The sequence below is a fragment of the Amblyomma mixtum genome, chromosome 10, assembly GCF_055824585.1.
Source record: "Amblyomma mixtum isolate Tamu chromosome 10, ASM5582458v1, whole genome shotgun sequence".
In the NCBI taxonomy this organism is placed as follows: domain Eukaryota; kingdom Metazoa; phylum Arthropoda; class Arachnida; order Ixodida; family Ixodidae; genus Amblyomma; species Amblyomma mixtum.
Window position 1 is genome coordinate 145,818,966 of NC_143021.1, and position 27,863 is coordinate 145,846,828.

General features: G+C 47.1%; 1 protein-coding gene across 1 annotated transcript in view; it reads right to left on the bottom strand.

Moving 5' to 3' along the window:
* Positions 1 to 365: 365 nt before the first annotated feature.
* Positions 366 to 27,863, bottom strand: part of LOC149327219 (monocarboxylate transporter 12-like) — a 29,665-nt gene continuing 2,167 nt past the window's right edge. Inside the window, exons 3-6 of the mRNA XM_089564818.1 lie at positions 19,537 to 19,982; positions 14,432 to 14,689; positions 7,674 to 7,881; positions 366 to 532 (exon numbers count right to left, since the gene is read on the bottom strand). Coding sequence (XP_089420944.1) covers positions 366 to 532; positions 7,674 to 7,881; positions 14,432 to 14,689; positions 19,537 to 19,982 — 1,079 coding nt within the window. The remainder of the gene's footprint in view (positions 533 to 7,673; positions 7,882 to 14,431; positions 14,690 to 19,536; positions 19,983 to 27,863) is intronic.

The following is a 27,863-nucleotide window of genomic DNA, read 5'->3' on the forward strand; positions in this document are numbered from 1 at the left end:
TGTAAGTGTGCAGCCAGGTAAACACAAGATAATCGAAGCTTCTTTCTATAAGCGGTTACACTAGTTAACCCCACGTTTTCCTCTTCAAATCTCCTATATTTGAGCAGTGACTAGAAAGCAGCGGGAAAACATTGCTCCTCAAGCGCTACGAAGATGCACATAAATTTTAAGACTCAAAATCGAAATTTATGGATGGGAGCACAAAGAACGGAAATGAAACTAATGAAAGAAATAAAAACCTTATCTCCCGTATGGCCTACACAAGCCGTCTAACGTCACTGGAAAAGTTATCGAATAAAAAATATTGCAATGCACGCATCAGGCAAAGACGGCGGAGAAAATTGAAAAACAAGCAGGAAAGTCCTTCAGGCGGGTATGGCGAAAACGTCTTCTTGGCTGGGCCTGCCGAACAGCTCCTTCTTGATGAAATCGGCCGCTATGATGAGGCTCCAGAGGATGGCCGTGAATGCGCAGATGCCGGCAACCAGGTAGTACAGGCCGTTGTAGGAGCCGCTGCGGTCCTTGAAGTAGCCTGCGCAGCGTCTGTCTGTGAAGGCGCGAGCATTCATTCAAACGAAATGCGAGGAAATCAGTATATTGCATTATGCAGCACAAATCACGTTTTCATGACTTTTTGTCGACCCGGCCAAAATATGAGAATGTCCCGCACGTGCTGCGAAGCGCAAGATTCGTTCTTTGTCGCCCCCAAAGGGAACCTTGCGTTCATGCCCTTATATAACCAAGCCTGTAACTCAAGGAGTGAGCTGCTTATAGTATAATAGGTAGAAGATACTTGTGCTTTATTGTGTCGAAGCAGCACATGGGCTGTGAGGAATAGGAATGACTAGACTGGAAGTTATTAGATGTTCTGATACACAAAGCTGAAAATAAACGCAAGCATATAAGGGCCGGTTTTCCCTACAAACGTAATCTCCAAAATTCTCGAGCCCGTAATCTACGCTATAGCTTAAATGATCATCTCCAAAGCTTTAACTTTTTTCGCAGAACTCAACATGGATTGAGGACTGAGTTTTCGTGCGACACACTTTCTAAAGAATTTATGCACGGTATTGCTAACCTAACCAGTAAACAAGGATACCCAAGTAGATTGCACAATTTTTGATCTCAAGAAGCCTTCGTTTTTGTTATTAAAATAGCGAATAAATTGGCGACAGCGCTTACGGTGTCTTGGTGAACAAAAAATTGGCTGTGGTTTACATCTGGTTAAACCTGGTAGAGTAGCGAGAGGTACTCTGGCCTTCGTTCCTACGACGAGCTCTAGCTTCCGCCGAGCTGTCCATTTCTAGCACAGGCTCCGTATCATTGTGATATATATACCCTCCGCATCTCTGACGACGTTCGGCGCATGCGCACAACTGACGAGGCGGGCGGTGCCTGCTCCGCAGCCGGCGCAGCGGCAAGGGGCGCACACCAGCTGCGTGCTATGACGTCACTCCGTGCATGTGCACTGCTGGAGGAGCGGTGGTGCCACGGCTCAGCGCGCAGGTCGCCACGCTGACCTCGCGAAGCGGCGGGCGTAATGTAGCTCTCGCTACAAAAGCAGTGCGTAGTGCTCCATGGAGTGAATTCACCAGAAGCGCCAGTGTTATCAGGTGTCCCGCGCGCGTTACTCTTGTAGTAAAATAGAGTGGCCTTGCGCATGAACGAAACGCATCGTGCCTGAAAGACGAGACTACGCGCGCTCTCAAAATTTCCGTCGTTCTAGGCCTGCCGCTGGTGTAAAATAGACGCAAAAACGCAGCGCACTCCTGGATGTGCAAGCCATGTTGAAAAATGAACAAACCGCGGTTTCTGTCACCGGGCTTGGTTTCTTTTTATGCGCAGTGTATTAATCTCCCCTTTCTAAGCCGTCAGATCTACCGCACACACGCCACTGATGTGTTCGCATAAGGTGTTGCGACATGTGCTGTCTCTGGCATTGCTGCGCCTGTGTCGTTTCTGGACGCATCATTCGGCTGGGGGATCAGGAAATATAGTGCGTCATTCCTCGGGGTTCCGTTCGCACTGTTAACTCGCAGCAAGTCCAGTCGTTCCCGTGTGAAAGGCGCGTGTTGGAGCCCTAGAGGTATTGCACAGGACTGAGTTCCTGGTACTACAGTCCTAGAAGGACAGAAAGCTGGGCAAGCTGGTTATGATTAATTACACAACGGCGCAGACGACAAGGTACATATTGCCAAGTGTGGTTCCTCTTGCATCAGTCAACCGTCATTATCACTTAACAGCCGTGAACTGGGGTTCTTGGAGAGTGCCTTTGTGGAAGCATAGGTAGTAAACTGTGTTGATAAGTTAGATTATTTTTTAACTTTGTCTCGGCGGGAGGGGCTTAAATGTACACAAGCGTGTAATAAAGTTCACTGGAAAGTCAGCGCTCGTGTCGTCTTTTCTTCGTTTTCTACCTTGTCTTCTACGCTGTTGTATAATTATCATCCTGCAGCAGGATGTCATTCTTGGATGCGACTTTCTGTGCGAACACTTTGCCGTCATCTTTCGCCACGAGCTGAGGTCGTCGTCTTTGTCTGCCCGGCACAGCCGCGGCCCACCCTAGCTCATGCCTTGACTGCCCACGCCGCAAGACCCAAACAGATCGCCTTTCTGGCTGATCGCAGCGTTGAGCCTGCGCTGCTCGGGCCTTTTATCGCGAGGGAATAGATCTTCACGGGCCTCTGCCGTCTTCCTCTTCTGGTTACCGCTGGGGTGTCGTCGCCATCGACCATCTTACGCGCTATGCCAAAAGGGTGGCTATCCCGGCATCTACATCGCCGGGTAAGCCCTTCGTGAGCTTACGGGTGACCGCGGCCGCGCGTTTGTTAGGGCGTCGTTCAGGCACGCATCATTCAGAAAACGAGCACGGAGTACTACTCCGATAACAATGGGCTCACCGAAGGGTTTTACCGGAGGGTGAGTGACATGCTGGCAATGTACAGTCTTTGTGAAAAATATACAGCCCAAAGGATTTGCTTCCAAGCCATGTAGCGGGGCCCTTTAGCACATTTGACAGTCCTAAGCTTGGGAGGGCTGAGGACGCACGTTCTTCCCGTCTTCGTGAGATTAGCGTCCTGTTCCTAAGCTTGGGAGGGTTGAGGACGCACGTTCCTCCTGTCTTCGTGAGATTAGCGTCCCTGTTCCTAAGCTTGGGAGGGTTGAGAACGCACGTTCCTTCCGTCTTCGTGAGATTAGCGTCCCTGTTCCTACGCTTGGGAGGGTTGAGGACGCACGTTCTTCCCGTCTTCGTGAGATTAGCGTCCCTGTTCCTAAGCTTGGGAGGGCTGAGAACGCACGTTCCTCCCGTCTGTCTTCGTGAGATTAGGGCCCCTGAGTATTATTAGGATCGGGTGAGCGTGGTCGGGCCGGAAAAGGGACGAGGAAGGCGGGAGACGGGGTTACGAAGAGAAACAAGGAAGGAAGAAACTTTACACAGGAATATTAACATTATTTACAAAAAGGGTAACTGAGAGGGTCTCTCAGTGTAAGGGAGAACTTCAGGAGTCAACAGGAGTGCTCTGGAGTCCTCAAAACAACACCCGTTAAAATAACGCACGGATTCCCCAGATCCTTGTCTGGGGAAATAGTTCGAAGAATGACGTGTCCAATCAGACGGACCGTTGTGGATACTGTTGATACCGCCCACGGCAGGGCGGCGCTGGGCCGTGGGGCTCTCCCGCAGCTCGGTTGATGGGAGAGGGTAGAGGCTCAGTAATTAAACACTGCTGTCTTTCACTCAGCACACCACCACTCTGTTCGTTGACCCGAGGGTCGACTCGGCCACGGAACGCCGCCATCGTCGCCGCATCTTCGGCCTTCGGCGGTCTTTGACTTTGCCGCTGCCACCGTGGTCCCACGGTCCTGGAAGGTCGCTGCCTTAATCCACTTAGGCAGGAGGGAAGCGCGAGCTGCCTTAATCCACATAGGCAGAGGGGGGGGGGGGGGCATCCCAAACCCAACAGTATGCAGGAGGAGCCGTGCTACAGAGCTCAGAAGCAGACTCCTTAGGCTGTACACTTTTGACAAAGACTAATCATTCAGACAATTAACTGGGGCCTCTAACTTCCGTTTGCCAAATGCGCCTAAAATACCGCCATCAAGTCACACTTCCCCAGTTCATTCTTCTGTACGGACGGGAACTTGCAAGCCTGCTTGGCAGGATACTTCCTTGACATCCTGATTCATCACCCTGCACGCCTGAGCCCGAAATTGCCAAGTGCCGTACACATGCGGGCGAGGGCTGAACTCGCGTAGTGGCCGCTACCCCAAGCCCATAACCCGAAAATACCTATCGACTGAATTCACCTGATGCACACAAGTGCACGAGTTCCCAGAGGAGCGGCTAGATGACAGCTACCTGCTTGCATCATTATTATCATTTTTCAACATGCTCTGTTGTGCAGCTCAGTGCTATCTGTGAGGACAATGCGTCCACGCAATTAGGCATCATTTTCACTTGTGCTGAATCTTCACCCATCCTTTCAAAGCAGATATGAGACGCGTCTACTCCAAGCGGATGGCAACAGCCGGCCACAAACTCACAACAGGACGACTGAAGAAGAGCGTCAGTTCAGGTGACGTGCTCCAGGATTTGAATGCGTGGCTTGCTGCATGCCCAGATATTGCTGTTAAAAGGCAAAGTTAACGGCTTTCGAATGCAAGGGACGAAATATAAGATGACTACACTTATGAAGGTGACGACGAGGATGATGACTATGACGACCCGAGCAGCGGTGACTGCGATAAACTATCTTAAAGAGATCTCGAACTAACAGGTAGATCTAGCGTCACCATGTGATGAAAAATAAAACAAACAGTTACCAGAATATCGCTTGATAACTAGCGGAAATGGTGTTTGCGGGTAAGAAATGCCGCCCAATAACAGCATATATACGGCATTCCAAGGAATACCGCCCATTCGCCCGTTCCCACTCGTGCGATAATCTAAGTGAAAAGAAAGAAGACCGTGATTCCGATCAACCCCATGCCACTTTACAGACCGCCTAATTTGTTTGGCTGCGGATCCCTGCAGGCACTTTTGTCTTGTCGTCCAAATTCCTCGCCAACTGCGACGAAACTTACCGTGTCGATGCTCACAATTCTTCAGTTTACTACGTCGTCCGATTTTCAGCACTTGCCTCTTGTCCCCGCCATAGTGGCGGTGCATCAATTCACGTCAGCCGCCTCATGATCTATCAAAACCACGTGTTGTGCACCACGCCATGAGTCGCCAGTATGGCTTCTTTCTTCACTGAGGTCATTGCAAACCCCACAATTCCTAAACGTGGCAGCGGAAGTGTTGTCACCGGGAGCACGCTGCCGGCTGGTTCGAGGACCGACCGCTGACTGCTGGTGAACACTGTTTCGAGCTCGGTGGTCTGAGCCAAAAAAAAAAATTGAAAGGATCCTCATATATCCAAAACGTTTCTTTATGCACATTCATAGATCCCTGAGAATCCTCATACCACTCCTGGAGCAGTGGTGCAGCGGTTAAGCGATGCGCCACTGCCATGCGATGGCAGGGTATCCCAACGATGGGCCTTGCGTGACCAAGGTTGCTCTTTCCGAGCGCCCAATGATTAATTTAGGTGCCACCTGCAGTGATGAAAATTTCGCTCACTATCCTCCGGGGCAGGTTGTGATGACGACGCAAGGTCACGTGACATAGGTGGCACACCTGCCTCGTAGGTTGCTCTCCGGGGACCACCTCCCATAGTCGTCCCCGTAATTCTTCGCTCACAACGTCGACGCCGGCGACGCCGACACCGGATCTTCTGAAGAACGGGGCCTTTAACGCTAACGCATAAAAACTTCATTTCACAACGGATACGTTTCGTAACGTCTCAGAGCCCTTCTTTCATTCGAGGCCATCCTTCGTGAAAGGAGCGCGTGCACAATAATTTTAAGAATGATACTTACGATGATGATTGTCCGAGGACGACGGTGATATCACTCTGGTGCTGACGATAGTTCATGATCATGATCATGAATATCGACATTATGATACTATGATATTGAGCAGAATGCAGTTCATCCAATGAAAAATTTTCCCCCTCGATACCTCCACTTTTTTCGCGCCGGCCGTGGCACGTTGTTGAGCAAATTTCGCAATCTGCATCCTCCCTTCGTCTGAGTCTTCTCATGCGCTCAGTGTTAGTGCTCCGTTCGTATACATTGACACAATAATTTGCCACTGATCGACAGTTCTGTGCACTATTTGCCAAATTTCTTCAATTTATTCTTTTTAATTAGGGCTAAGAACCGCACTGTCATGGTATCCCTTTAAAACGCCCCGCTTTCTTCTGGCCTATTAATGGCGTATCGGTCATCATCCTCATCAAATCAAATAAACTCTCATTTTCGCACTGCGGTTAAGAACGCAGACAAAGATCTCACGGTGCAGCATGACTATGGCCCTGCGCCCCCATTCACATTTTCAGAAATTCTCCCGTGATCAGGTATTGCCAACAACATAGACAATCTTTTAAATATGAGAGAAGCTAACAGCCACAGAAACCAAGAAGCACAGGGGATTTTTTAATTAATATATTTATTTTGTGGTGTTGATCAATTTAGAATATTACTGAATATGTTATCGCTTAAATCTAATTGATTAGAAAAGCAGAAGAAAAAACAACCACATGCCGCCGGTGGGATCCGAACCCACGACCTCCGAATTACGCGTGCGGTGCGTCGTGGGTTCGGATCCCACCGGCAGCATGTGGTTGTTTTTTTTTCTTCTGCTTTTCTAATCCATTAGATTTAAGCGATAACATATTCAGTAATATTCTAAATTGATCAACACCACAAAATAAATAAATTAATTAAAAAATCCCCTGTGCCCCTTGGTTTCTGTGGCTGTTAGCTTCTCTCATATTTATAACGAGCCCCTCGAACCCCCTTCCCTTGTTTGCTTAATCTTTTCAATAGTTATTACAAAATTGAGTTGGGTATAGCAGACAATAATTTTATCCAAGTAAATTATTGATATAGGTATAAAAGAGTACCTCGCAGTATTGTTATGTGTGCAAAGCGTGCAATGGTTTTTGTACGCCTTTGTTGGATGAAAAAATCAAAAGGAATTATTGACGTCTATATTGCAGGGCGCGCAGTACATGATACAAATTTTTTTCCTAAGGAAAACAATTTGTGGCTTCGGCTGTTAGTGGCTCTGGTTACGACTTCAGACACTGAAGCTTCATCTAAAGTTATTAGATAAAAACTAGGCAGCCCTGATCTACACAGCCTCGGCATTAGTAAAGCGACACATATAAAACACACATAGACCAATGTACGCCAAACAATTTAAATCAGAAAAGGTAAACAGAGAAGGCAGCAAGTTTCAAAGCTCTTTTCAACAAATGAAAAGATAAATAGTGGAACATTGATGTTTTCAATGGACAGTTGCCACGTCAGATATTGTCAACACAACTCGTTGTTTATCAGGTATAGCGCGTTTAACACATATAAGAATAGACTAGACAGTAAAAACACAGCTCTTTGTTTATCAGGCATAGCGCGTTTGATACATTTAAGAATAGACTAGAGAGTAAAACCTCGCAGAAACCAAATAACAGGTTCATTATTAACTTTGAATGGCCTTAGAATCTCGCAAAGCCTTCAAAGAATTCGCGGTGAGCTGCAATGCGTTGAAACGGCTCAGCGCTCACCGATGAGCATGGGCCTGAAGAGTGTCCCAATGCCCATGGTCAAGCGATGCAGGCCGTACGTGAGTGGCAGATGGTGGTCGCCCAGGTGGTCGGCCAGCAGCACCGGCATCACGGCGATGGTGCCGCCATTGTTGAGCCCAAACACCAGAGCCAAGACCAGCATGTGCGCCACGCTTGCGAGCCGCGTCAACAGCACGTAGCAGACTCCCTGCGCCAGCACCAGAGGGGAGCTTTTCCCATACATACGCGGAAGTTAAAAATGGGATGAATTCAATGGAAAAGAGGCATTGTGTAGAACTATATCGATGCTGGAAAAGGCAGATCAGGAAAGAAGTTTTCTACGATAACTCTAGAGGCAGTGCCCTACTTTTTGAAGCTAGGTCAGGGTGTCTTAGAACGCGCAGCTACAAAAAGAAATTTAACGAAGAAGATGACACATGTGCAGTGTGAGGTAGATCTGTGGAAACAATTGAACGCCTCATACTGAAATGTGATGGTATCTATCCGGATGTCGATACAGGCACAGTCACTCTTCCTGAGGCCCTAGGATTTAAAAGATAACAATGGTCATGTAAATAAATCTGCAGTGGAAGTTAGTAAAAAGCGATTGGAGGATTGGTGGCTGAAAAGCAGAGATGTGGCATTAGGTTAGAAGTGTCGGAAACCGTACTGAAAGAGGATGGGGAATCTTAACGAGAATTAACAACACAGTTCAACAAAAATAAAGAAAATCTGAGCATGGTGGCAATTGACACCACCCAGTTTCAAAGGGGGCGCTCCATCCGCCCATCCGTCCGTCCGTCCGTCCGTCCGTCCGTCCATCCATCCATCCATCCATCCATCCAGCGTTTGGATGCGTGCTGTATAGAACTGTGTGAGTAGAACTTTTTAGAGCCCCGTCGTGGTGGCTCAGTGGTTACGGCGCTCGGCTGCTGACCCGAAAGACGCGGGTTCGATCCCGGCCGCGATGGCCGAATTTCGATGGAGGCGAAATTCCAGAGGCCCGAGTACTGCACGATGTCAGTGCACGTTAAAGAACCCCAAGTGGTCGAAATTTCGGGGCCTTTCACTACGGCGTCCCTCATAGCCTAGTTCCTTTGGGACGTTAAACCCAATAAACTAAACCAAACCAGAACTCTTTAGAAGCCAAATCGAATATCAACGGGCTAGCTTTGTAACCCTGTCAATCGGGAATAATCGGTCAAAAACTAAATCGAACATGACTCCAACCGTGAATGGACCGAATCGAATACGAACCGAATATTTGTGTGATTATCCGTTGCTTCCGCGAATACTCGTACAAAGCGGTTATGCATACAAAACAAGCGAAGAGCAAGCGGCGACGCTATAAATGATAGAATTACTCTTGCAGCTCTCGAAAGACGCAACACTGATGTCCACTAGGCGACTGGCAACACGAACTCTATGTCAATTGCGTGACTTTCGTGTAATACGCATATAAAAATTACCTTTTGCTACTGATGACGACAGTTTACAAACGAACACCACATCCTACTTGAAAAGAGGGGCGAGAGTTACTCATGGCGGTATTGGTGTCGCGCAATCTTGAAGGCACGGTATTCAAGCATTATTAATTCCACCAAATAAATGGTACGCACAGCGATGCTCAATGCTCGCTTCACACAAACCGATCGCGGCAGCGTACTGTGAGGCGTCGGAGCGAGGCCTCTTTTTGAAACAGCCGTCTAAAAAACTACTGCACACCCTATTAGAACTCCTTGCCAAATATTCAAAAACTATTTGAAAAGTTGAAAATGAATTCCATTTGTTTTGAATAATTATAAACATTCACAACTTCACTCGTTCGCCGAATCGAGTGCAAGAATTTTTATTCGATATTCTAAAATTTCTAATATGTGTACATATTTAGTGTTCAGGTTTTCATGTATACGAGGTCTGTTAGAAAAGTATCCGACCTTTGGCCGAAGAAAAAAAACTAGCATAACTGGAGCGTTAGAAACCTAATAACCTTAAGTCTACTTGGGGCTCCATATACATCTCCCAGCGGTGCTGCCATTGTTGTAAGTATTCCGAAAAGGCCCTTTTCGGAATGGAATTTAGCTCTGCTGTCGTTGCAGCCATAATGTCCTTTCTTTTATGAAATTACGCTCCTTTCAATGACCTCTTGATTTTAGGAAACAGCCAGAAGTCGTAGGGAGACATATCAGGAGAGTAAGGAGCCTGTTGAACTACAGGAGTGTGGTTTTTCGCCAGAAAAGTCTGAATCAAATGCGAGGAATGTGCAGGAGCAATGCCGCGAGGGATGCGCCAATTTCTTGTTGACCTCAATTCCGGTCTCTTGCGCCGCACAGCACCGCGTAGGCGATGGAGGACATCCCTGTAGTACTCTTTAGTCTTTCTTTGATCCTGTGGGGTAAGTACTCGTGGTGTGCCACACAAAGGGAGTCAAAAAAGCAGTCAGAAAAACTTTGACATTGCTGCGCACTTGGCGGGCCTTCTTTGGTCTTGGTGACGTGGAATGCGTCCTCTGTGACGACTGGCATTTGGTTTCCTGGTCGTACCCGTACGCCCAAGACTCGTCACTAGTGATTACGGCGTCAGTGAAGTCAGGGTAACTCTTTGTGGAATCCAGCATCTCCTGTGAGACTTCAACACGAAGTTGCTTTTTCTCCACGGTCAGCAGCTTCGGCACGAATTTCGCCGCAACTCTCTCCATGGCCAAATCTTCGGTGATAATGGAATGTGCAGAAAAATTACTGATATCCACCTCTTCCGCAATTTCTCGGATAGTCGCACAACAGTCCCGCATCACCACAGCGTTCACTTCGGCAATTTCCTAGTAATTTAGGCATGTTGATGGCCGACCGGAGCGTGGCTCTCTCTCCACAGATGTGCGGCCGTCTTTAAACCAGTTGCACCACTGCTTAATCTGTGTGCTGCTCATAGCATCATCACCGAAAGCCGTCTAAACATTTCGAATGATTTCCACTTGGCTATCGCCAAGTTTCTGGCAAAATTTGAGGTCGTAGCGCTGCTCCTCTCGCTCCGCCATTTTCCTTGCAACAAAAAACCGACGAGAGCACTGCGCACTGCCTCACTCAAACGCTGCTTCCCAGCGACTGACGCTATCGGCAGGCGGGAAAAAATTCGTGCATGCGCACGAGGATTCATGGTCGGCTGCTGTAAGCGCGCTTGTTTCATATCCATCAGGTGTTCGCAAAAAAATATAAAGTCGGATACTTTTCTAACAGACCTCGTATATGTTTTGAAATATTTATACCTGTTGGGACTGAGTAACTGATGCGAAGACATATTAAATTAACGATTGTTTTATAAATACACTCCTACGGATATTTCACGCAACCCCACGTGTTATATCGAAACTGTCTTCTTGGTCTGTTCTTTCCCCTTTTATTCAAGCACACCTCAGTTGCATTAATAACCTGATCTCCTACGTACGCAGTCTTCTGAACTTTACATTATACGTGGCCATGTATGCATCGTGAACACCTTGGAGAGAAGTCTGTCTAGTTGAATTCGTGAACTAGAAAGAGACTACCCTGCTGAAAAAAAGGTCTATAATGCAATAACCTTATAGAGGCTTCATCATAGAACATCATACAATCTGTATGATATATCATAAAATTTGTATGATATTATATGACATCTCTATGATAACTGTATGATTTTACAGAAATGTATGAAATTTGTATGATAATTTTCTATGATTTGTATGATAAGTCTATGATATTTGTATGATAAACTGTATGAGTTTATTGCATCATAGAACGTTTTCAGCAGGGTATGGCAGCACCCAAGGGTTTGAAAGGATAACGGAATGCTGATGAGCCTGGAATCCTTTTTCAAGGAGGTTAGAGACGTTGGGATTTCATTTTCAACCCTTAGTGTATGCTAGTCTTCTTTAAAGTATATTGTGTACGCTTACTACGACAGAAGTTTCCTTGATATGCTCGATCCTAAACGTCGGTTTTCTTAGTAAGCTCTCTAATAATGGGAACCAAAACAATTCCGCCAAAATCGGACATTCAAGCGCTAGAATTAATTGCTGCATTAAAAATAAACTTCAAAATAACCTTTCAGTCCCTGTACAGAAAACGACATCTTTATAACGGTTCTTTAAAGACGAAACATGTTTAAAACATCGAAGGGGGTCAACTATATAGCGAAGCGAAAAACACGCGACCATATTTTTTTTCTTTTCAGGCACTGTCGGCCACCATGCGTGGCTGCAGGCTTGAGTGGGTCTTGCAAAGTAGTTAAATACACGTTTGAACATTTCACGAAACGTTTTCAAGACGAGCAACCAATAAAATAGCCAAAAATAAAGTGATGTATGTGCCAAATATGAATACAAATTTCTTTCTAGATAATAAACAAAGCAAAGCAGTGACTATAAAGCATGCGGAGTTTTTGCACAAAAGTAAAATTCAGCGTCTAATAAAAGAGCAAGAAGAGCGAGACACTACAAAAGACCTAGACACTAACGCAACAAAGAAGTTTTCATCCATGACCGAGAGATGAATCAATCACAACGGTGACGCTACCAACATATGTATGATTCCAAAAAGTATTCAAGTCAAACTGTTTAGTTCTTGGAAGTTTAACGTCCCAAAGTGGCTCAGGCTATGAGGGACGCCGTAGTGAAGGGCTCCGCAAATTTCGCGTCGCCTGGGGTTCTTTAAAATGCACTGACATCGCACAGTACACGGGCCTCTAGGATTTCACCTACATTTCGAAATTCGACCATCGCGGCCAGAATCGAACCCGCGTCTTTCAGGTCGGCAGCCGAACGCCATAACCACTGAGGCACCGCGGCGGCTCAAGTCAAAGAGTGTTGAATTCGCAATCCAATACGCTCCTTTGTCCGGCGCGTAACGGTCGACGGAGAAATTTGGCGCTTATTCAGTGCGCTAGAGTAATATAGGACGGCCAGACAAAAATAATCTCCTGGGTCGTCGTTCCGCCGCCTTGAGCATCGATGTGTGAGTGTTGTCCTGAGGTGTAGAGAAGACTGTGATCATGGCAAAGACTCGCCACCTATTGAACTTCGCTAAAGCGAAACTTCAGTCTATGCAGTATGCATGCGGCCTGGCGGCGCCAGTTGTGCCAGGCGAGTGTTACATACAGCACACGCGTAATGGGATTAGGTGTAGCGAAGATTCCCTCTCCGCTTACTCTGCGAGGAGATTTAAGCGCGTGCGCGTGTGCGGATGGTACACTGTAGACGAACTAGATAGCGGTAGCGGTAGGCTCAATGCTAAAGGTGTATAGTTACAGCGACATGGTTCAAACTAAAATACGTGCATACATCCACTTCTACGTAGCCCCACTTTCGAAACAAACGTAGGTTAGGTGTAAACAGAAGCCATTCCAAAATGTTTACGGAACATGTGCAGTAAATAAAACAGGCAACCGTAAATTAAACTAACAGGTGGCGACGAGGGTATCCACTCTCTCGTGACCACTTTCGTCCCGAGAGCCTTTTCTTGGCATTCCTACTGACTAAATGTACCGTTCTCGGAGGCATGTGGACGAGCATGCATTCTAGCAGTGCGGCAATCGCTCAGCGTCAGCGTGGCGGCGATGGCTAGGATAACGAGCCAGTAATCCTGTGGCCTACATCTCATCACTGTAAACAACTCAACAGCCCTTCCCTATCGACACTTCGTTTGGGGCACTCCTATTTCGAGGCGGAACCCCATTAGGCTGCGTCTTAGAACGCGCGCAGCTGTGACGCACAATCACGAGCACTCACCAAGGACTGTAGATGTATAAACATGCCGCACAACGTGACTCACGTTATTCCGTCAAATTGCTGCGCTTTCTGAGAGCCACGAAATGGCAAAGGTGTCAACGCTACAGTAGTCCACAGCAACGCAGAAGGGCTCTTCCCTTGTGTTGCACAAACACTGAAAGAGTCAGCCGTCGGTGTTTGCAGATTATATTGTGACATGTTCGGTGCCATGAAACTAAGGGGCCAATGACTTGTGGTTCGTTGTGAGGATCGTGCACCAAAACGCATCTGTTCGCGAGTGGACATCAAGAATATATTCAAGCTGTAAAAATATCCGCACGCTCTTTTTTTGTTTTTTGAGGAAAGGAAATGACGCAGTAACTGTCTCACATATCTTGGTGGACTCCCGAACCGCGCCGTAAGGGAAGGGATAAAGGAGGGAGTGAAAGGAGAAAGGAAGAAAGGTGCCGTAGTGAAGGTCTCCGGAATAATTTCGACCACTCTCTCTTCCCTACCCGAAAATGTGACCGACCTGGTGTACGAAAAGTATTTCTACTTCTAGCTTCTCCTTTGCTCAATATCCGGGTACACATTTGCCCTCGTGTTGTTGAGTTCGTAACCCTCACTTTTGAAGGTGGCCTTTTCGCAGAACGCTGTGGCTGGAGTATCTCACATACGCGTGGGAAAATTTAGGCGTATTCTATTCATACCTTAAAGATCAAATCACAACTGGTAGCACTTAGTAGAAAATTTTACTTGTACCAACAACCTAAAGCCAATTTCTTAAACTCTTTTTCTTAATATGGTTCTCGTAAAGGCAGTGATATTGAATACGTCAGGTGACGAGGTCATGTCCTAAGCCGAAATTTGCGTCAACTTTTCGCTTAGGACATTTCTGGAATAGAAACTTTTTGCAGTCTCTGAACATAGTATTTAGAGTCAGACTTTTGAGCGTGCAACTACAACAAAGAACTCTTCAAGTGCGGCCTTATGTTGAAACATCGAACATCTCAAAGTTTACCTGAATGGCAAAGTTAACAATCAGCAGCTGCTCCCGGGTAATGTAGCGGTGATCGGTAATGTACCCCGTTACCAGGCGGCTGCAGAAGTCACCCGCGGCCATGGCCGAGAGCAATAGGGCACCGTCCTCACTCGATGCCTGCGCCGCGCCCACTGCGTGGTCTACGATGGTAATGATGTAGGTGCTGAACACGTAGCCGTACGCCATGCCCGTCACCATGAGAACCATGAACATAGGTTCCCATAGGAAACCCAGCATCTGCGCAGAGAATACGGAGGTCGCATACACAAGATACAGAATAGCAGCGGATGGGAGCTGCATGGAGTGTCACTAGAGTGGACGTGAAGCACTCATGACAAGTACACAAAACGACTACAAGCACAAGGTTACTATACTCGGATACAACATAAGAAGGCAGCGGCTTTTCCCCGTCAAAGGAGCCCCTTCCAGCCAATGGCGTCGGCCAGTTCTCATGACCCTGCTAGGGTGACAATGCCGGGAGTGGTGCCACAATGGAGAGAGGGTCTATCCCCGACTATGGAGGGAAGGGACTATCAATTTCTGTCTACCACTCCCTGCTTTGTGACACTAGCATGGTCATGAGAATCGGCTGACGCCATTGGCTGAAAGGGGATCCTTTGAGGGGGAAAAGCCGCTGCCTTCTAAAGTTGTATCCCACTATAGTTATATGTTTAGTTGGAACAGCATTAGCCCCATCCGGCGCAAATTTCTGCTATTGATCCATACCCCGACCCTCCTTGCACGTTTCCTTTGCTGGTGTACGTGTACTAAATGGCGCCTCCCAAAAGAGAGCCACAGAGAGAAGTCTCTCATTTAACAGCCGTAAAATCTCGCCCAGGGCATTGTGAGCTATAATAAGAGAAGGTCCAGGGGGAAGCATACTTAGTAAAGTAGAAAGTAGCAATGGAACCACTTTGTTTTCTAGTTGCACTGTCACAGTCTAAACGTGTTAACACAGCCCCTCTAGGACCAGAAGCACCGCATGCTTCGGCCGCTGTTCCTCGCCGCAGCTATAGCTACGAGCGAACCAGTAACTTTTCAACCCGTAATCGGAAATTACCTCGCTTTAGGTCGAAAAATATTTATTTTGGGCACCTTTTCTTTGGAGGCAGTTCAGAGTAGCCCTGTATGGGACAGCATTAACAGCCTCATCAGAGAATAAAACCTTGCGGTGCCTGGCGTCGTCTGTCACAAAACTCGCCGATTGGTCGACGGAGTACACGAAGGCATGAGACCACGTGACATGGCCGAGCACTGATTGGTCGGAAAGGTGTGCGACGTCATAAGACCACCAGATTTCGCCGAGTTGTCGAGTGCACTGGCGGGTGACATTTGACAAGGTCACAAATGTCACACATTATTGCGCTTTTGAAAAAGGCTTGGGACAACACAGGGACAACGAAAACTCTGGTAGAGTTTTTGTTGCCCCTGCGTTGTCGCAAGTCTTTTTTAAAAGCGCAGTTATGTGTGACCATGTTAACTACCAACTAGTCCAATTTGAAACCCTCTTAATTGGCATTTCACAACCTGTAACCAGGAGAGCTGGTCACGGCAGGTGAGCTGGCCACGTGTCGTGGCCAATCGCGCTAGCAGACTGGGCGTCAGTTGGTTGACGTGCTTGGTTATGTGCAGACTTGTCAATTAGATCCGCGTGTGAGGTTAAAATAGAGCCGTAGTCAGCGCCGCGTGTGTCCACTGTAGTGCAAAATCTTTCAAGCGAAAAGGGCGACCACGAAAGTATATCGCTGACGATGGAGTTTTGGCCGCTGCACAGGTTCAGCGTATGCTGCGAGCAGCAGTGACGAAGGTGGAGGGGAAGATGGTTAAGCCGACTTCAGACTTTAGTGCAATTGCATTCCCAACACGGAATGTAATTAAGTATCCTCTGTTTTTATCGTAATTTTGTCATTATTGCTTGCTAACAGGACTAACGAGGACTAAAGTGCACAATTTGCCGAGCAGTGCTTATTACGCATGTTAGCACTCCGAAATACCGCCCAGTACTGCTACGAGCGTAACACGCTCGAGCGCGGATGAGCAATGAAATCTTATTTTTTTCGCAATAAGAGAGTGAGAGAAACCCTTTAATGAAAAAGCAGAGAATTTAGCCGGCGTTAAAAATCGCGGCCATGTTACTCTGCGTGGGGAAGGGAATTTGGGAGATAAAGGCGGAAGGAGAGCGGTGCGGAAAAGGTAATATAAATGAAAAACAGGAGAAGATAAAATATGGCGATGAAATGCGTACTAAGGTCTATCGGCGAGAAATGGTGCAACATATGAAATTTTGAAGTGCACAGTCCGAAAAATCGGCTAACAAAGTTCACAGCGCGAAGAATGCATGAGGGTAAAATGCAAGGTGAAATCGAAACTTGTCAAGATGGCCAATGTCTTTTAAAAACGCAAAAAAAAGTTCATTGAATGTCTCTTTCACCAACGGCGGGCTAAAGGACCTAAAGCACTGTTCATTGTTAGATGTGATGTAGAGAGCTTCTCCATGCTATGTTCATGCATGTTCGTCAGCATATGCAGATCATTCAAGCACGATGTGTTCCACAGTTTCGATCGAGCCGCAGTTGTCACAAAACGGACTGTTTATTTGACCTAAACGGCATCGCAAGCCGTTTGTAAATGCAGCGTTCATGCGAAGTCGGTGATAGAGTGTTTCCAGATGGCGAGTAATTCTGGTGGGAGTCTTGATCTGACATGTGGGCCGACTGAGTAAAGAAATTGGTGGTGATGAGTCGGCAAGCTCCAGATCTGATGCAGTTCTTCTGAAGCAAATATTTTAGCCATTTTGGACGCATCAGATTTTGGTATGAAAGTCCGAATGCATCTCCAATGTTGGTGGCCTTTACGGGCCGCTTCATCTGCTTTTCCATTGGCCAGAATGCCACAGTGTGCTGGCATCCACTGAAATGTTATGGAGTGGCCTGTGGCAATAGCCAAAGGATGTAGATAAGCGGTATCAAGGGAAACTAGCTGATGCTTGGTTTTCTTCAGCAGGTTGGACAGGGTATGCAGAGATGCTTTTGCGTCGGTAAAGATAACCCATAGGTCGGGGGTTTGGCGCATGATATAGGAAACAGCTTCTTTAATGCCGTGAGTTTCAGCTGTTGTAGAGGATGTCCTCCGCTGCGGCCGATAGGTAAGGACATGGCTTGTTGGGGCACATAAATACCACAGGAAGAACTTTCTTAAGTAGTTGAACCGTCGGTGAAGGTGTGGGTGTGTTACGTATATTCCTTGGTTAATTAAGTAGGTGAGAGTAGCTTGTAGAATCGCTGCCTCTGGAATGCGGCTCTTTGCGTCCACACCTGGAACAAACTTCTACACGTTTAGAGGCGCGAGTGAGCAAGAGGAAAAGGTCGGAGGTAGTAGTTTCTGTGGCTGATTATTAGTAGGGAGGGGCCGGAGCTGCACAGCTCGGCCAAAGCCAGAGTTAGGTGAACCCTGTGTAGGAAGTGCTTCTTCCCTTGGAGGACATGGTGGAGACAGGTACGCATAGTCTCCTGGGAGGCAATCACATCTAGATTGACTCAGCCGCGGTGGCTCAGTGGTTACGGCGCTCGGCTCCTGGTCCGAAAGACGCGGGTTCGATCTCGGCCGTGGCGGCCGAATTTCGATGGAGGCGAAATTATAGACGCCCGTGTGCTGTGCAATGTCAGTGCGCGTTAAAGAACCCCAGGTGGTCGAAATTTCCGGAGCCCTTCACTACGGCTTTCCTCATAGCCTGAGTGGGTTTGGGACGTTAAACCCCAATAAATCAATAAACCAAACATCTAGCGGGAGACCGCCCGCTTCCGCTGTTGTGTCTGATGCAGCACTCCTTGGCAGGTCAAGGCATATCCGCAGGCAGTTGTTCTATGCGGCCTCGACAATCTCCTTGCTTGTAAGAAATAATCTTTGAAGCACCGGTGGACAAGGGCGCAAAGTTCATTCAGCGCAGGCTTTTCCCAGCAGAACCATTGATCGGCAGTTGCTACCCCACCGAGTTCCCCATGAATCTGGAAACTTGCAATGCTGCAGTGATTCTCTAGCGTAGTTTTTCATCTGAGGTGACCACGAGAGATTACTGTCTATCACAACACCTAGGAATCGCTGAGATCGTACATATGGCAGCAAGCCTGCACCTATAGGAGGAGCGAATATCAAGTCATTGCTTTTCTTGTAAAAACCAGAGCAACACTTTTTCTGGTGAAAGACGAAGAACTCGGGGTGCCAGGTACATCGAGATGTGAGTAACGATGTTTGAAGACGTTGATGAGTAATATAGCGCCAACGTTACGCGCTCCAGATGCAGATACCATCTGCATAAATCGTTACGTTGTACTCCTCGCGGAAGGTTTCTTTTTAGGTGTATAAGGGTAATATTGAACAGGGGAGGAATGAGCACAGTTCCCTGCGGTACACCCCTCTGCACTGTGTCAAAGAGTATTGGATCGTTTGGAGTGCTCATAAAAATCTGCCGTTCTTTTAAATAGTGTCCAATCCACCTGTACAGCTTTGCTTCGCGGCCAAGACTGGCCAAGGGTGCGACAATTGCTAGAACGCCTACAGCGTTACTATTAACGACAGCACTTTATCAAGCCAAGAAGACTTTAGTTTCAGCTAGTTGGCGGATAGGCATCGTAAAAGGAATACAATGACGCATGAAGACGAGGACCAGAACGATGGCGCTTCTCCTGTCTTTTGCGTGTTCTGGTCCTCGTTTTCTTGCGCCATTGTATTCCTTTTACGATGTTCTCAAGCCAGTTTTTAATGCATAAGTGGAAATTTTTGCCTTCTGATTATTATCTGAAAACTCGTCAAGATGCCCTTTCGCGTTTATTGCTTAGCAAGTATTGTCCTGTTTCATATCATCATATCATTTTATTTCATTCAAATTCCTTAAAAGTCCCAGAAAGGGGTATTACACACGAGGGTGGGAAGCATTAAAAAAACGTTGCTATGTTAGTATGAATTTTTTTACTTTCAATGAACTCAGATGTACAGGTGGTGACAGCATTACCGCTTGGACGCCAGGAAGGGAAAATTTTCCTGTTAGAACATCCCCGCAGTGAACCCCAACTCCGACGGCACCTCACCCCCGGTCGTCGTCGCGGGCGCTGCTTTCGTCCGAAGTGCGGCGCCGTAGACACCATGGTGCCGCTCTTCCATAGTAGCACGTCAGTAGAGATGTAGAGCTCGGTGACGGGGGTCCTGCTATCTGCGGTGCGTGCCCCGGTACCAGGTCCCACATTGCCACTGCTGCTGGAGGTGCTCCCTAGCGGGTAGAGAAGCTCGCGCGGATGGCTGGGCGTCGAGTGCAGCACGATGGCGGCAGCCATCCCGTTGAGCACGAGCGCCCCCACGATGAGCATGGTGCCCTGCAGGCCGTACGCGTCCAGCAACCAACGGATGAGAGGCGGTAGAAGGACGCTGCTGAGCGCGGCCCCGGAGAAGTTCAAGCCGCTCGCCGAGGCCCGGTACTTGTCGAAGTAGCGGTTGAGCACCACCACGTTCGTAGGAACCATGAGGCCCGAGCCGGTTCCTGCGTGGGAAAGCCAGGAAGACACCGTCTTTAGTGCGCTATCACCTATAGTGGCTATTCCCCGCATTCAGCCGTCGTCTGTCTGTCTGTCTGTCTGTCTGTCTGTCTGTCTGTGTCTGTCTGTCTGTCTGTGTCTGTCTGTCTGTCTGTCTGTCTGTATGTATGTATGTATGTATGTATGTATGTATGTATGTATGTATGTATGTATGTATGTATGTATGTATGTATGTATGTATGTATGTATGTCGTCTGTCTATGGTCTGTCTATCGACTGTCTGTCTGTCTGTCGTCTGTCTATGGTCTGTCTATCGACTGTCTGTATGTATGTCGTCTGTCTATGGTCTGTCTATCGACTGTCTGTCTGTCTGTCGTCTGTCTATGGTCTGTCTATCGACTGTCTGTCTGTCTGTCGTCTGTCTATGGTCTGTCTATCGACTGTCTGTCTGTCTGTCTGTCTATGGTCTGTCTGTCATGTCTGTCTGTCTGTCTATGGTCTGTCTGTCATGTCTGTCTGTCTGTCTATGGTCTGCCTGTCATCTCTGTCTGTCATGTCTGTCTGTCGTCTGTCTATGGTCTGTCTGTCATGTCTGTCTGTCGTCTGTCTATGGTCTGCCTATGGTCTGTCTATCTACTGTCTGTCTGACTGTCGTCTGTCCGTCTGAAGCCGTGTTTGTGGCATGTTGCTTACCTGGCCACCATGTCAAGCGGCACCTCGAATAATTGTGAGAGGCTGCTCGGATAGAGCAACCTGGATCGCAACCCAGCCCAAGCAACTCAATTACAACCAAGGATAGCACCTGCCATAGAAGGGCGGTGGAGCATCGCTTGAGCGCTGTACCACTGCGCCAGGAGTGGTTGGAGGACTCCAAAGGGTCTATGAATGTAGAGAATGGACAACTCCGCATGTATGGACATTAACCCATTTATCGCTATCCAAAGAACTGCCATTCATGAACACTGGATCTGAACATCGGAACCGAAGTGGAAACCGACCTGCTAGCTCATCTGATTCGCATTTGGCCTAACTAAGCAAACTGACTATCATTTCTTTAATTGACTTGACTTGTGTTGTGCGGAAAACGCAGATGCTCTCTCGGAATTGCTACCTGCGCCGCGACTCTCTCCTGTCTGCTATGTCATTTTTCATTCACATTTTGAATTTACTGCAAAAGTAAGTTTGGCGTTAACCTGCTCTGGGAACTTCTGAATCATTTCTCGGATGTTTTCTTCGACAGCAGTGGTCGAATTCACATTTTCTGCCAACATTAGATGAGCCAACTACGAAGCCACATCTTACCGCCATCCCTTCCCTCGCCATGGTGAATCACCTACAGCCGGTCGACTTTGCCCCCGGGGTTAATTTTCAGAAACATTATGATCGCGGCACTGTCTGGTTTCGCACAAAGGAAACAGAGCGACAGGTAGCCGCTTTGTTCCCGAAGAAAAGCAAGAAGTGGTGGACTGAATAAGTGAAACACTGATCCAAAACCTGCTTCCGGGCTGTGAAAAAAGGCTGTCCTAGCATTCTACACGGGAGCGTGGAAGGTGAATGTGGAAGCTATAGGGTAGAACACATCTGAATGGCACAGCTAGGAGAGGCTGAGCAACCGACGAAAGGTGTGGCAGTGGAGCAGTCCAGGTTTCCCCCCCAAAAGCAGTATAAGGAGGAAGAAGGCGCGAGGAGAAGTGCGGCGATGGTTGAGGGCAACCATAAGTAAACTACGGGCGTTCTTTGCCAGCATAACCGCCACAAACTAGACAGGGAATTCCAGATTGGTCAGTTATGTAACGTCTTATTCCGCCTCCCCTGCAGCAATGTGCTCGCCGAATGTTTATACCAACGAATAAGAGTATACGCAATTAAGGGGCCAAGGGGCCCTTAACGCAGGTAGCAGACGTTGAAATACGAATTACACTGCGTACACACCTCTTGCATTTCACCAGCGCTTGTATGTGTGTGCCTTCGTTTGCCCTGTTTTCGCGCTGTTTCATCCGCAGTCAACTGTTACCAACCTGTATAACTTTTAGACCATCTGCAATGATCACACTCTGATGGCGATATTCGGACTCATAACTGAGCGGAGGGACAGGACGAGACACAGAGACGATGAAAGAAAAGCTGACCGTAAGGGGCTTTTTAATTATTTTTAAATTAGTCAAGTGTTTTATTTTCATCAGAAAATGATGACGGTTGGGTTGAGCAAAAGTAGAAACAATTTCCACTTGAAGCAGCCTGAGTTCTCGTACACAGAGCTTCAGCGTGAGAGGACACGGAACAGCAGAAAACAGAAGAAAAACACGGATATGATTTGCGTGGGGAACAACAGCACAAAATATTTGAGACTTAAGTTGTGCACATAAAAGCGCCATCAAGAAACATGTCACGCGTGTAAGTAACTATTTCACAAGATTACGAGAAAAAGAAGTGCGTCAAGCGGTCTAACGCAGTCTAAAGCACAAGTGACACAAAAGAGATTGCGCTCGTAAACTCATCTCACGAATGTCTTGCAGACTCAGGTGTCAGTACAAACGTTCATCGAAAGAAGTCTATTTAGTAGTTATGGAACGTTATGGCGCAACTTTTGGTGACCATATTTAGCGCGTGAGAAGGGGGTGCACCAAGACTCAAGATTTCGAAGAGTGTATATTGGATTATTTGCGTTTGGAGCGCATACATCAAGAAATGTATCGTGGATACAGTAAAAGACTTTTTATGTCTAGTGGATAAAAAAAATTTGTAGAGTTTCGGAACTTTGATAATCTTGAAGCGGGAAAACAACTCCTCTGTGTGGCCTTATTATTCCACTTTCCAATCAAACAATTCCCTTTCTTTTGCAGCCATAATACTTTTTCGATATTTGTCTGTGTGGTACTGCCCCAGACCAAAAACAATTCCAATCCCAATTGATCATACAAAAATGCACTTTGTTACGCTTTAAAGTGCAGTCAGCTTATTTCAGTATCATTTACAGTTCGCCAAGTCTATCAAAGGTTGCGTGGTCACAAATTTTCTAAATAGCTTTTTCTTATTTATTATCTTTAAATGTGTTTTTATAAACTAGTGTTTATGATTCATTCCCTTCACCTTTGAAGTTTTTTCTTTTAAATGTTGCTTATGAATCGGTTTAAAATTAGAAATGAATGACTTAGGCTGCACCCACGTCCTCGGAGTGGTACATATCATCCCAGTTGAAGCTTGTGATGATCGCTAGGAATGCGTCAAGTGTAAGTGGCGTAATATTCCGTATGGTAAAGGAAGGTGCCTGGTCTACTACTTCATCAGTGTCTTCTGTGAGCATGAAAATCGGAAAAACGCACCTTAGGATACTTAAGATGTAATTTCAGTAAAGCCCCTACTTCATTAAAGCTTCTTCTTCATAAAACCCTTATCCGACCCAAACTCGAATATGCTGCCTCCATCTGGGATTCTAATCAAAACACTTTATCTCATGCTGTTGAAATGGTGCAAAATAATGCTATTCGATTTGTACTTTCTAACTATAACCGAACAGCCAGCATAACGGTAATGAAGCCTAATGTCGGTTTGCCGTGTCTGTCTTTGCGCCGTAACACTTTTCGCATTCGCTTGTTTCATAAAATTTTCTGCCATGAGTCTTTACATAGTGAATTCATCATGTCGCCTAGCTACCGCTACTCAGTTGTCGACCATCGCAACAAAGTTGCTATTTCTAATTGCCGCATTAACACCTTTTATTATTCATTCTTGCCAAACACATCTAAAGACTGGAACCAACTTCCCGCAGATATCGCATCTATATCAGATTACACTCTTTTCAGGCAAGCATTGTTCAATCATTTTTGTGATGTCACCTAAAAGTTTATTATCTTTTGTTCCTTTCTGCCGTTTTTTTTCTTATTGTTATTCATGTCTTGTGTTGCTTTTCGATTTACTTTTCTAGTGCAGTTATATTCGTTTTCTCGCTTTCTAGCCTTTCACGCTATATGATTTAATTTGTATTTTGTACTATATACCTGCCGCTTTCATGTTCTGTTGTTGCTTTTTGGAACCCACTACCCTCTACAATGCTTCGGCGATTGAGGGTATGCGAAATGAGTAAATAAATAAATATCACTGCACAGGACACGCGAATGCACACGGTTAGCGTTAATATTAGAAATAAATAAATCGATTCAAGTTTTCGTGCGGACACTGACACAGGTCGCACTTTCTGTCAAAACGGGGAGTGCATTTGACTCTAAGATCGAAAAGAGCTCTGTTTTAGTAGGCGAGGGTTTTAGGATATCAGTGTTGAAATTTCCTCCAAGAATAACTTTTAACCTGCTTTTGCTCGTGGATTCCAGCATATCGTCAAGGCAAACAAAGAAATTATTTAAATTAAAATCAGGACGCCGGTAAATCACACAGCACATGTAACAACGAGATTTCAAAGTTGTACACTCAATATCTGAATTAATAAAGCTCAACTCTGTGACTAGTTCGACGCCGCAACCCATTTCTTTTTCAGAATTCCTACTTCACCACTGATTCTGTGTGATCGGCGCTAGAAAGAGTCTTGATAACCTCACGTTTTGTACCCTACCTCTTTTGAAGTAGACCATGTCTGTTAACATGATCACATCAAAGTCAAAGGAAAATTCATTTAAAAAGGTTGCTACTTCTTCTTTTTTGTCTTCCAGGGATATTTAGGTGAAATCATGTCCACCTGATATCTATGAGAACGAGCTAGGGCATTCCAAGGAAGCTCCGTAGCTTCCGCTCCAAGGAAGCTACGATGATAGCTTCCTTGGAGCGGTCAGCACGTCTGAGCTCGTTTCCAGACAGCGTGCCGACGCCGAGCTGCGTTTGCTCATCGATCATCTCGAAGGTGGCTGCCCTGAAATACCACGATACCTCGCTCGTGGACTTTCGTCGTTCTGCCTGCGGAGAGGAGTGCTTTATAAAAAGAACTCTACTTCAAGTCCGACAACTTACCTGCTCGTCATACCGTCTGATCTACGGGATGAAGTCCTCCTTGCCTGCCATGATGAACCAACTTCCGGCCACCTTGGAGTTACACGCACCTTGTCCCGAATCCGGCAGAACTATTACTGGCCCAACCTTACTTCAAGTGTGAGGCGTTATGTCCGGACATGCCGGCAATGCCAGCGGCGGAAAAAACCCGCGCTCAGGCCTCCTGGACTGCTTCAATGCATCGAGCCGCCCCAAGTACCATTCGACAAAGTCGGCATGGACCTTCTGGGGCCATTTCCCCTCTCGTCGACCGGCCACAAGTGGATCGTAGTCGCCACAGACTACTTGACCCGATACGCTGAAACGAAGGCCCTGGCGCGGGGTACTGCTGCCGAAGTTGCCCACTTCTTTATGCACGACATCGTGCTTAGACACGGCGCCCCATCGGCCATCATTACTGACCGAGGCAAGGCGTTTACAGCCCGACTCCTACGTGACATCTTAGCGCTTAGCCATACAGCTCATCGACCAACAACAGCATATCATCCCCAAACCAATGGTCTAACGGAACGGCTCAACAAAACATTGGCGGACATGATCTCGATGTACGTCGACGTTGAACACAAAACCTGGGATGAGGTCTTGCCTTACGTCACCTTCGCATATAATACTGCGACGCAGGAAACCACCCAGTTCACCCCGTTCCGTCTCGTGTATGGCAGAGAGGTCCGTATGATGCTAGACGCCATGCTGCCGTACGGCGACGCAGAGCTCCCCCCTGAAGCAGGCCACTTCGTGGAACAAGCAGAGCAGGCCCGTCAGCTGGCCCGCTTGCACATCAAGGACCAGCAATCCGCCGATGCCCGACACTATAACCTTCGGCACAGGGACGTGCACTAAGAGCCGGGCGACCACGTGTGGGTGTGGACACCCGTGCGCCGCAAAGGATTGTGCGAAAAGCTTTTAAATAGGTATTTTGGCCCGTACCGAGTCCTGCGCCGCCTGAACAGCGTCAACTATGAAGTTGTCCCCCATGGAACTGTGATCACCGGCCCTCAGCGTCACCGGCCGGAAATCGTGCATGTAGTGCGCTTAAAGCCGTACTTTGCGCGTGACTGAGCGCTGTATTCACGCTTCGTTTCGTACCTTTCTTCCCTTACCCCACGTGTGTACTTGACTCTCCCCGCATGTCAATTAGCGCGCATTGTATAGTTCACCTCACCCCTATTTTTCTTCTTTTTTTTTGCTCCTCCTCCTCTCCCTGTACATATCCCATTCCACATCGAGACGATGTTTGCTTTCGCGGGGGGGAATAATGCCACGCGCCTAACGCGCCGCGCGGCCTCCGCGCTGAGTAGAAGACGACGACGAAGCGGCGGTGTGCTCTCGAGGCGCGTTTGTTCTGTTCGGTGCCCTGGAACCTGCTGCTGTGATTAAAAGAAGGCTCCCAGTCTTGGGTTCTTCCCGACGCCTATCTCCACGGCCCCTCTGGTCGTGACAATATCATATGAAGACACTACCATTTTCATTTAAACGATGCAAAGTCCTGTGCTTGTCGGATATAGACGACTATGAGTTATCTTTCTTTGCAAGCACCTTTCTGTTTTTGGTCCAAACAAAGCTTCAGTTGTGTTCCTTCTTTTTTGACATGCTCATTCCAAGTAAGTGCTTAACTACCGGGCATAAATGCTCGTTGGCGAAAACTGGGGCGCTGGGCGAGTGGCCAAGATCTTCGGTCGAAATGCTCATCCTTTTCGCTTCCTGTAGCACTTTATCACGTTTACAGCGGTGTCTGAATTTCACGGCAATGTTAGGCATAGCAACACAATTGTTTGTGGCGCACGATTGGGCATCCCGATGTCGTGCAAAAGTTCCCCGATGTCGTCAAGGATCTCAATAAGATACATGTTCTTTTGTTGAGGTATGCCTTTTAATTAAAAATTGCAGAGACCAGAATACTCTTCGGACACCGTGATCATCTGCTGATGCAAATTCGCAACTTTCTTCAGTAGTTGGCATTGAGTCTGCAGTGTCTCGTCCTCTACCAAAGAGTGTCGTTTTGATCACTTAGAAATGAGAGACGCATTCAGTTCCCGTATTTCCCCATTCAAAGAAACGTTATTTATTTGCTTGGTTCATGCTTTATTGTTTGAAGGAAGCATGTAGGGTTCCTTCGAATAAAATTCCATTTGCGAGTCTGCTCATTTGTGTCCTGTCCTGTCACTCCACGCTGTTCACTCACGAACCAAACTATGCCGAAATTGCAGACTTATTTAGTATATTAAATGGCGAAGCACAGCTTGAAATATGCTTAGTGAACTAACTCACTAGACCCTATTTAATGTGGTTTCCGTAAGATACATTTTAGACATCGTAATGCGGACTAGCACAAAGCCACAAGGCCTTCGTGATCAACAAACTCGTCACTATTGATACAGCAGAAGCCATTGCCAGATACTCCAAAGGCCCATGAGCCACGCCAATCCCTCGGCTTATTTTCTCCTGCGATAAAAGCGTTTTACTGCTCGCCGTTTGTAGGTGCATTTCAATTCGCGACTGGTTTAATTTACACCGCATCTCACCTACTGCATCTAACCTGTTTCGGAAGCACAAGACAAACACAGGGCGACAACACAGATCAAGGAAGGAATGAGCTGGCCCTCCCGAGAGTACTTCTGATCAAGCACGGTTGCAGACTGCACTGCACCATGGTTTTTTTTTTTTTTTTGCTGCGCACACATTTCGTTTTGCGTAGCACCGTTAGCAACAGAAAAGTAATCTAACAGAAGGAATCATCATTGTCAGCCTGACTAGGCCCACTCCAGAGCAAAGGCCTCTCCCATGTCTCTCCAATTAACCTTTTTCTTTGCCAGTTGCGGCCACCGTATACCCGCAAACTTCTTAATCTCATCCACCCACCTGACGTTATGCCGCCCCCTGCTACGCTT